Below are 10,584 nucleotides of genomic sequence, written 5' to 3'. Positions count from 1 at the left end.
ATAAGAGAGATAATTATGAATGAGAGTAATAATAGGGTAAAGCCTAAAAATTAAGTTTTTTTATTGTACAAAAAAATATACGTAACTTAATTTTTTTAATCTTAAAAAATATTTATTATATTAATTAATTAATAGATACTTAAAAATTGGGCCTTCCTAAATACGGGCCCTAGGCAACTGCCTAGTTCGCCTAACACTAAAACCGCCACTGATTGATAAATATTTAGTATATAGGTCGTTCCCTGGGAAAAGTTGTTAAATATATGTCCTATGCTTGTTTGGTAGTCAGTGTATGCTAAAAGAGTGCTATTCGATTAATATGGTTTTCAAATAATGCAATTCAAAGAGATGAAGATGGGAGCCATGGGACCATTAATAAATTAGAATATAATAAGTGTAAATATATCTTGGTAATTTAGTAAAAACACAAGTTACTTAAAAGAATTTATTTTAATATCTCTCATTATTTTTCGTAATATCCTATTATTTTTGCTGTAACGGTTTTTACCGCGGGCCCAGGGGCCAGTTTGTTCTTGCTTATGTTCTGCCTGGAGTTATTTTGAGAATTCAATGCGCAACGACTACCTAAAATTGTGGTATTTGAGTAAATTTTTACAGCCTGCAAAAATGCCTCTCTTCTTTAAAGACCAGCATCACAGACCCTTTTAATTAAATTTCTAACCTACTTTTTTAAAGCCTAGTAGCCATGATCCTCTGTTTTATGGTACTCTTGTATGTATGAAGAACTAATTGATTAATTGAATCCAAATTCATATATGATTAATGAAAAATAGAGAAAATTGGCTATGATACAGGAATCATTGGCTATGATACATAGAGAAAATCTAAGCAGAAACTCAGAAGACTATATTGATAATACATCAAATCCACCTGCCAAGAAAAGTCTCCCTTGCGTGGCATAACCTAGCAACAACATCTCTCATCTCCATCCGCTCAGTTGGAGATTCCATTGAGCAATGAACACCAATTCTAATTACAGTCTCAAAGCAGTCCTCTGCTCTGGCCCTTCCATCTCTCCAAGTAGTACTCTTAGAGCTGCTTGCCATTACCTCCGATAGAAGTGAAGAATCAACAATCTGTATCACTTTTTCTGGTAAAGACATCTTGGAAAATTCATGGAGAGTAAGTCCTCCACTAAACATGGCATCGGTTGGTCGCCTTCTTGTAAACAACTCCAGCAACAGAATTCCAAAACTGTATACATCTCCTTTCATGGATGCTCCCCTGCCCATGCCATACTCTACAAACATATTAATTCATAGTGTCACTTGACATATGATTTTTAATATCTAGTAAATGTATAAAACATTTACATATAAATATCATATTCATCAAACATGAAAAAATTACCTGGAGCAACATAGCCCACAGTGCCTTTTATCCCAGTTGAGCTTGGTCGAGTTTCCACAGCAGTGTCAGGATTGCGACTGGATAGAAATTTTGCCAGCCCAAAGTCACTCACATGGGCGACTACATCCTGATCAAGCAGAACATTGCTTGGTTTAAGATCTCCATGAACAATGGATGGTTCACAATAGTAGTGAAGATATTCAATTGCACAAGCAACGTCAATGGCTATGTTTAGTCTTTGAGTGAGACTCAAATCGTAAACTTCGAGTTGATCATTGCTCTGATGCAACCACTCCTCTAAACTTCCATTTTGCATATATTCATAAACAATAGCCTTGAAATCAACCCCTTGGGAATCTCTGCTAGAGCAAATTGTGATGATTTTGATGAGATTTCGGTGGCGAATATTTCTTAATGCTTTACATTCAGCCACAAAACTCTTGGAAGCCCCTTTCTGCTCAAGATTAATCACCTTTACTGCAACTTCTGTTCTATTTTTGCCCAAGATTCCCTTGTACACAATGCCAAAGCCTCCCTCACCAATCTTGTTTGCCGGTGAGAAGTTATCAGTTGCCTTACTCAGCTCTGCATAAGAATCCATTAGAAGTTGTCGTTCCATCAGCAACATATTAGAAGCTTTACGTGAAGATCTCCTTCTCCAAACATAAACAACAGTAAAACATACTGATGAGATCAAACATGAGACTGTCACAGGAATCACCACCTTGAGAAGAGTGGTTAAGGATCCTTTGGATTGGCAAGATGGTAAATGCAATTCATCTAAACCCCCACATAGCTTTCCATTCCCGGCAATTGAAAATCTTGTTTTGTTGTTGAAAACCCCTTTTGTTGGTACTTCACCCTCAAAATGATTGTATGAAAGATTCAAGAATTCCAAAAAGGGTAGATTCTTAAGATATTCTGGAATCTGGCCGGCTAAATTATTACTTGAGAGATCTAGCTCTTGGATGCTTTTCAAGGATTCCAATGAAAGAGGAATGCTTCCACTAAAAGAATTGCCCGAAATATTAAGATATTCTAAATCTGTACAAGCACTTAGAGTAGCAGGAATCTCACCAGAAAATTTGTTTCCGGATACATCCAAGCGCATGAGAGTCTTGAAGTTACCCACTTGTGGAGGAAGAGGGCCGTTTAAAAGATTATTATCCAACGCCAAATAAAGTGAAATAGTCGTTATGCTGAGAATTTGCTGAGGAAAAGTACCAGTGAGCTTATTGTGGGAGACGTTCAACCCCAACAAACTATTGCAATTTGCTAGGGAGGAGGGTATAATGCCCTGCAAGTTATTGAATCCCAGTTTCAAATACGTTAGCAGCGTCAAATTACCTAGAGATGAGGGAATGCTACCCTGTAAAAAGTTTCCACCCAGGTCTAGTAATTGCAAGTTTTTAAGCTCACCAATTACCGGAGGAATAGTGCCAGTAAATAGGTTTGAATCCATTGTCAACCAATTTAGATTGGCATGACTTCTTATCCCCGGAGGTATGGTGCCGGAAATTCGGTTTCTACCCATGGCGATTTGCTTTATTGTTGATGAGAAGTTTGCCATAGATTGTGGGAGCACTCCTTGAAAACGATTCCTATTAAAGTAAAGCCTCTCCAATTTGCTACAGTTTGTTAGAAGGTTTATAAAATCAAGTTCATTGGCTGTCCTGGTTCCCAAATTATTAATCCCCATATTTAGAAATGACAGATTCTTAAGCCTACTAAAATCAACTGAGACTCTTCCACTGAATTGATTTCTGGAAAATTCAATCATTTCAAGACGCGAAGCATTGGACAATGAAACTGGGATAGATCCAGTGAAATTATTTCCATTAGGACTAAGCTGTCTAAGGTTTGGAAGATTGACCCCCGCATCAACTGGTAAACTACCTGTAAATCTATTTTCCGAGAGAGAAATCACCTCAAGGGAAGAGATATTGAAAATTGGAGGAGGAATCATACCAGAGAAGTGATTAAAAGCTATGTCGAGAAGACGTAAGTTTCTAAGTTGGACTAGGCTGTCAATTCTCCCCCACAAAATATTCTCCCGAACATCAAATGCAAGAAGAGATGAAAGATTCCCGATGGAAGCTGGGAGCTGCCCTGTTATATGATTGTGAAAAATGAACAATCGCTCAAGCTTGAACAAGCTGCCGATCGCTGAAGGAATTTCTCCGACAAGGTAGTTGGTATCGACAGAAAGTTCGATAAGGTTAGAGCGACGGGACAAATTTGTAGGTATTGTACCCGAAAAAGAATTGTTGGAGAGCACCAGCCCTTCAAGCATGTTCAGACGGCCAATTTGAGGGGGGATTTCACCAAGGAAGCCGTTGTTTGCGAGGTTGATGTACCTGAGGAAGCTGAGATTCCCAACATAAGGAGATAAAGGACCTCCTATGCTTTGGTTTCTCAGATCTAACCTGGTTACCCTTTGATGCCGTCGACCGCAAGTCACCCCTGTCCATTGGCACAAGCTCATCGAATTATTCCATGAACTTGTAACTCCTAGTGGATCGTGAAGCTGTAACTTGATAGCAAGCAATGCAAGACGATCTGTCTCGTTTGAATTGGCACAAATGGTTTTATGAGAATGAAGCAACAAGCTGAGGCTGAGAGTAGCAAGGCAGCAAAAGATGGAAATGGGGCTAAGCATGTTGAGTTTCAGAAAAGCCTAATGCTATTTTGTAAATGGTGTGATCGTTTCAAGTTCACACCAATTGCCTTAAATTAGAAAAAATTATGTCAAGCGTGTTCTTCGGAGCATTTATGATAGTGGCAGAAGACTCTCAGTCTGTGGTGGATCATTGTTCAATTTCTTGACCCAAAATTAGGTGCTCCAAGTCAATTTCAACGGGTTCCCACTCGTTCACTGTTAATTCAACGAGCGAGACGGGACTCAATAGTAGCAGCAAGTCAATTTTACCAGATAAGAATATTTGGAGCTCCCACCGGATTATTATTAATTCAACGATTGAGACGGGACTCAGTAGCAGCAGCAAGTCAATTTTACCAGATAAGAATATTTGAAAACGTCGTTTAAAAAAATCTAAAAAAATATTTTGCCTGTAGGCTTGAGTGGCTTATACGCTGTCACTCAATACATAGTGGACCCCATTTTACGATCTGTTGACTAGCATACACATTCATGATTCAGAACAAACTTGTAATTAGACGGAGGTTATTCTTTCTACTGTGTATCAAAGGCCACATGACATAAATCAAATGGTTCAAATTTCTCATCGCAAAATCAAATGATTGTCTTCCTATCCAATAACAGTAATTTAACTCCATTAACGATTTTGATTTCGCTTCTGTTTGGCGTGCAAGTGTGTTAATTCACTAGTAGCTAATATCAGCGTGCCTAAATTTATAACAACAAACGATAAGTAGCCAATTTAGCAATTTAAAGCCATTTCCTTTGTTTTAAAAAATTGATTAAATTGCCGAAAATAAATCACTGTTAATGTGTTGAATGATTGAAATGGTTTCCAAAGACCAAATACAAATCTGACCCAACAACGACTATTATCATTAAATAGATTTTAGTTAATAGACTGATCTGTTAACGACTTCACTAGCTGATAAGGTTAGACCCAACAACGGCTATTATCATGTGCCGTGTCGTATGAATGGGTTGTATGAAATTTCGTCAGGCACACGTATTGGCTGATGTTCACTAAAACAAATCATTAAATTATTTTCAATAGGATTAATATTCAGTTTATCCCCTTAATAAAAATATGGTGATATCTTTACGCTACGTTATCTATGACCCACTCCACTATCAGAAAATAATTATAAAAATTGCACAGTATTTTTAAAAAATCAAAATAAAGAAGTCGGGAGAATTAATTAATTAAATTCATTTTTTTTTGTAACTTAAATTTCTTTTGTATATTTGAATAGAAAATTGTTTTAACTATATTTAAATAGAAAATTGTTTTAACTATATTTAAATTTAATTATTTTACCCTTTTAAGGTAAAAGTACTAGAAAACTACTTTAATATGAATTTTTTTAAAAAAATTTATAACTCATTCATTGTTTCTAAATTATGTATCAAAACTACTTTATTAGGATGAATATTAATCTTTGATTATACTAACATAATGTCTTTATGGAACAGTACTCATATAAGTTATTGGAATGTCAAAGTTATCTCATTTACATGTAAGGCATTGAAAATAATTATTAGAATTCATTTAAAGACATTAGATTATAAGTAACAAACTTAAATAGCTAAAATATTAAATACAAGAACTCAAATTTCTTGGGGCAAATTGATCATTTTATGTCATGAGGATAAAATAGTCAAATAAAACTTATACTAAAGCAATATCTATGGTCAAAGATGGTCAAAGAAACCTTTGAAAAAATCATTATTAGATTGATTTAACTGATTAATTATACAAAACTTTTGTTGATTTGTGTTTGTTGAAAATAATGTGAACTAATTGTAATTATTTTCTAAAGGTGAGATTGATCCCCACCCCTTAGTAACTTAATTATCTTCAAAATATGTCTAAACTATTTTAAACCACAACTTATTCTCAATTATCATTAAGAAGACAAAATTATTCAAAACACACCCACTGGCCCTCTTGTTTTGTAGATAAGTTGAGATGTACAATACTTTGGAGATATTTTGTAGATAACCAGGAGAGTAAACTGAGATTAACCTTTTTTAATATGACGATGTTATTATATTCCCATAAAACGCGACACAAATCCTTTGTTGGAACTTGGGGAAATAATTATACTTTGTGAGAAAGATGCATTTGAGTAATGTTGAAAGTTGTTGGGCAGTATAGAAGTTTGGTTTAAGAGAGGAAGAAGAGATGACAATGTAGTCTATTACCAAAGGGCTTTTAATTATTTTTATTACATACATAATGATCCATGATTTATATTTATAACATAATTAATTGACATAACTGTGGTTTTTTAACAACGTATTTAGCTGCTTTCTCCTATCCATTAATTTCACTGCCCTTATTTCTTTAACCACCACTTAGATTTATTTAGATTTTTTTCTTATTTTTTACTTAAAAATTTCTAGAATTTTCAATTAGGCTCGTTAACTTCAACACTTCTCCTTAATGTGCTTCTGTTGAACTCTAATCTTTGCTCGCAAAAGCTCAAACTTAGGCTTTGGAAGTGTTTTAGTTAAGATGTCAGCAATCTCTTCTTCCGTTCTATAATGTTCAACTTGATCTTTTTAAATGATGATACTTCTCTTAGGAAGTGATGTTTGATGGGAACATCTTTTGTTTTTGTGGCGAGACACCAGATTTTTTGCTATTACGATAGCAAACTTGTTGTCACAAAATAATTCAATAGTTTTACTTTGCTTCTTATCATGTCTTATGTTTGTGAAAAATTTTAATATACTCACAAGCGCATGAATATAAAAATAGAATAATGGTAACAAGGTCGAACACATAGGGATTGATATAAATTGAAAAGTCTAATTTAAATATAAAATTAATATTAATCCTAACCTAGTTGAGCAAATTGTTTTTCTAAAAGAAATTAAACTAAGAAAATAATTAAAATAAATGAGAATTCAATAAGATAAAAATTACCAAGGTTTTAAAATCTACCACTATTCAACTAGTAAGTATCTAATAGTTAATTAATCTCCAATTTAAAATGACAACTTGAAATCAATCTATGTTATCTCATGAATATAACAGTTAAGCCCAATTAAAATTAATTTTGTGTAAGTTCTTTTTCTACTTAATAGTATAATATCTGAGCATCTCATGTAAACATTTTGAATAATAAAGAGTTAAAATTTTCCTAAGCACTCTGTGTAAACAATTTAATAAAAGATACGGAATCAAAGATAATATTTTTAGACTTTATAGATCCAAGCATAGATTTAGTCAAATAATAACATCCAACTAATCGTGTGAAACAAGAACCATAAACATTAAAACAAACATGTAGGAAATTAATTAAATAAAAATATAATTATTTCATTGAATAGGGTTTCATTCCTAACCTTAGTATAAAAAAAATTAACTAGATATAATTGAATTGAGAGCAATAAAAAAAACAAAATCAGCCATGGGAAAAATTGATCTGTTGCCGCTGCTCTATTCTTCTCTACCGAATGCTGCTCTTTCCGTTCCCCCTAATTCAAAAGTCAAATCTCCTTTTTATAATGCCCAGTATTATGCAATTATTAGTCGAATCGTATTGCGATTCTAATCACTAAACCAACTCTTACAAGCTAAAGCCTTAAGCCTGCCACGTATTTGAAAATAATAAAAGGCAAAAACCATTGATTTCTTTCCTTTATTCTATTTTGACTTTCCATTCAAAGGCTTGATTATAAGCTTTGTTTAAGAAACTGCCCACTTTAGCTTTAAACTTCTTCTTTGTTTGCACGGGCATGGATGATTTAATTTATTGGCTTCGGTTTCTTCATATTGAATTTCATGCACATCTGCTTAATTGCTTCCACAAATTGATTTGATCTCCAATATTATTCAATTGTTATTCCTTATGCACTTTTCATCCATAATCTCCAATTAATTCCTTATTCAATAAAAATAATTCAATTAATTAAAAGAAACAAATAAAAATAACTAACAATTATATAATTAAGAGTAAAATATGTATATATTATATGCTCATCATCTTCAAATATTCTTTGTAACCATATTGTTTGACATGCTGTACTTGCACTGCTACATTGGTTGTGCAGTTGTTGTTGCTTGTTTCTTTGAGGACCATGAGAATATACTTTATCTAATTATGAAGGCATATCCTGATGTACTCTTCATGCCATCAACAGATCCTGCCTAAATGCTATCTGTATATCCTAAAAGTTTTATATCTTGTGTGGGTTGGTACCATATCCCATAATCTATTTTGCCTTGTAACTATCTCAATGTCCGCCTTGATCTTCCATAGTGAACTTGGGATAATTCTTGCATGAATCTCGAAAGAAGACTTATTAGTGTTAAAAATTGATGTTTATTAAGGGATAAAAATGTTATTTTTGTCCTATTAATGTAATTTATTTTTGTAATTGTCTAACATATTGTGAATTTCAAATTATTTTTCTAAATATTTGATTTTGTGTATTTTATGTGTTTATTAGATAAAAATAATAATTTCATGCAATTTGAGACTCCAAACAAATGTATGGATGTCAAATTTGGATTCCGGACATTCGAGAAATTATGAGGAGGAGTCAAGACTTTTGTAATTTTTTACGTTTTTACCAAGGTAAATGTGATAATTGTAAAATTATAAGTTTTTATTATGTCAGGTATGGTAATTATTAGTGGAAGGTGTTGGATATGCTTGAATGGATTAAGTTATGTTTATATTTTATTAGTGGGATTATTAGTGGGACAAATGTAAGGTTAAGATGTAATTAGATTTTTTTTATTTGTGTGGTGTGGATTTACCATGTATTAGTATAAATAGAGAGGGACACACCTCTTCACACCTTCTCTTCTCTTCTTTCCCCCAAAATTCTTCTTCTCATATCTCTTTGTAATATATTTTTAATCAATAAAATTAATTTTATTTCAATTTTCAAATTCTACTTTTTTAATTATGTGTTTTTCAATTTTAATAATTTCCTTTATTTCAAAATGTTTAACTAAATATTCATAGTTAGGGAAGGTGAAACTCTTAGTAAAAAAATATGGTTTAATCAAATTCTATTTTTTAATTTTATAAATTAAATTGTTTTCTATTTAATTTTATCCATATTTTATATTTTGAAATTTTGATTTAGTGTAGACAAAAATAGGAATTTGGCACAATGAATTCTTAATATCTTAGTATAAAATATGGAAAAATAGTATTTTGATTTAGTGTAGACAAATTAAGTTTTGGCACATTAAATTCTTAATCCACAATAAAATAAATGGAAAAATAATTTTAATTTATACAATTAATCTTTTGGGAAATAAAATAAAAATAAAAAGAATTTGTTAAATTATATTTATTACTAAGAGTGGATCTATAACCCTAACTAATTCAATTTTATACTTTTTCTTAAATAAATTACATATTTTTAAATTTTATTCTTATTTGGACAAACTTAAGTAAATAAATTAAATCCTTTCTCTGTAAATCGACCTCAGAATCACCGAGTTATAATATAATAAGATGCTCTTATACTTGGAAGTAGAAATTATTTTTAAGTCGTGTAAGACTAATACATACATTATGTCACGACATGTTGCTACTTGATACAACAAACTTCCAATCAGACTCCTATGGAGTAGACCATGTTCTTTCTTTAACCCATCTTCTTTTGTATTCTTTTCATTGGTGACTAACGGTGTGGCTGTGGCGTTACATCTATATTCTATACCTCTTGAACTTTTTCAATAGATTCTCTATATACTTCCTCTCGCATATGAAGAACCTTTTTAATTCGTGGCTTATATATTTTTTTTTTCGTTTTGACCACGAAGTATCCTAGGGAGGGCTCCAACTGTGAGAGTCACCTTTAAGCCCGTACCACAACTCAGACTAGAAGTCCCCGCTCGAACCGAGAGGTACAGGTTCTCCCAACAAAAACGATTTTTCAGCGACTCGAACTGGGGAGCAAATCCAATCAAGTCACTTAAGGGGACTCCATTGCCAGCCAACACTTTGTTGATAATTCGTGGCTTATATCAATACCAAGAAAGTAGCGCATTAACCCAAAATCAGTCGTTTCGAATATCCTCACCATTTCCTTTTTGAGCTGTAGTAGTATTTTCTCATTGTTTTTGGTGTAGATAAGATCATCTACGTATAAAGAGACAGAGTATTTGACTTAACTAGGCTTTTGATGTATAGCGTCGGCTCACTTTTGCTCCTCTTGAATCCCTAACCGACGAAATAGCGGTCAATGTAGCTATACTATGCTGTCGGTGCTTGCTTCAATCCATCAAAGGCTTTTTTTTTCTTTTTTTTTTTGGTTTTAGAATCTTCTCCTCCCTTTTTTTTTTTTTTTTCACAAATCCTTGTGGTGTGGCTGCTCCGCATAAACTTCTTCTCATGCTCCATTCACAAATGCTGACTTTATATCAAGCTAATGAATCTTCCAACCGTTTTGAGTTATAAGTGCCATGAGTGCTCGTATTGTATCCATACGTGAAAGTCTCATTGTAATCGATGCCTGGCGGTTTTGAATAGCCTTTAGTCACAGACTGTGCTTTGTATTTTTGAACTGAATCGTCAAGA

At 33.0% G+C, this 10,584-nt stretch overlaps 1 protein-coding gene across 2 annotated transcripts; it reads right to left on the bottom strand.

Annotated features, from left to right (window-relative positions):
• Positions 1-818: 818 nt before the first annotated feature.
• LOC18043816 (putative receptor-like protein kinase At3g47110) lies at positions 819-4,083 on the bottom strand. Of its 2 annotated transcripts, XM_024185264.1 has the most exons (3): positions 2,449-4,083; positions 1,372-1,956; positions 819-1,261 (listed from the first exon to the last, which is right to left on the bottom strand). In XM_024185264.1, exons 1-3 carry the CDS (start codon positions 4,028-4,030, stop codon positions 882-884), a joined length of 2,547 nt encoding a protein of 848 aa, XP_024041032.1. In that variant the 5' UTR covers positions 4,031-4,083; the 3' UTR covers positions 819-881. The 2 variants fall into 2 exon arrangements, with proteins under 2 accessions (XP_024041032.1, XP_006436640.1); XM_006436577.2 differs by having other exon boundaries at positions 1,372-4,083.
• Positions 4,084-10,584: the final 6,501 nt, after the last annotated feature.

This window comes from Citrus clementina, unplaced genomic scaffold (genome assembly GCF_000493195.1).
Source record: "Citrus clementina cultivar Clemenules unplaced genomic scaffold, Citrus_clementina_v1.0 scaffold_4, whole genome shotgun sequence".
NCBI lineage: Eukaryota > Viridiplantae > Streptophyta > Magnoliopsida > Sapindales > Rutaceae > Citrus > Citrus x clementina.
The sequence above is the reverse complement of the archived record's forward strand: the minus strand, read 5'-3'. Positions and strand labels throughout refer to the sequence as shown.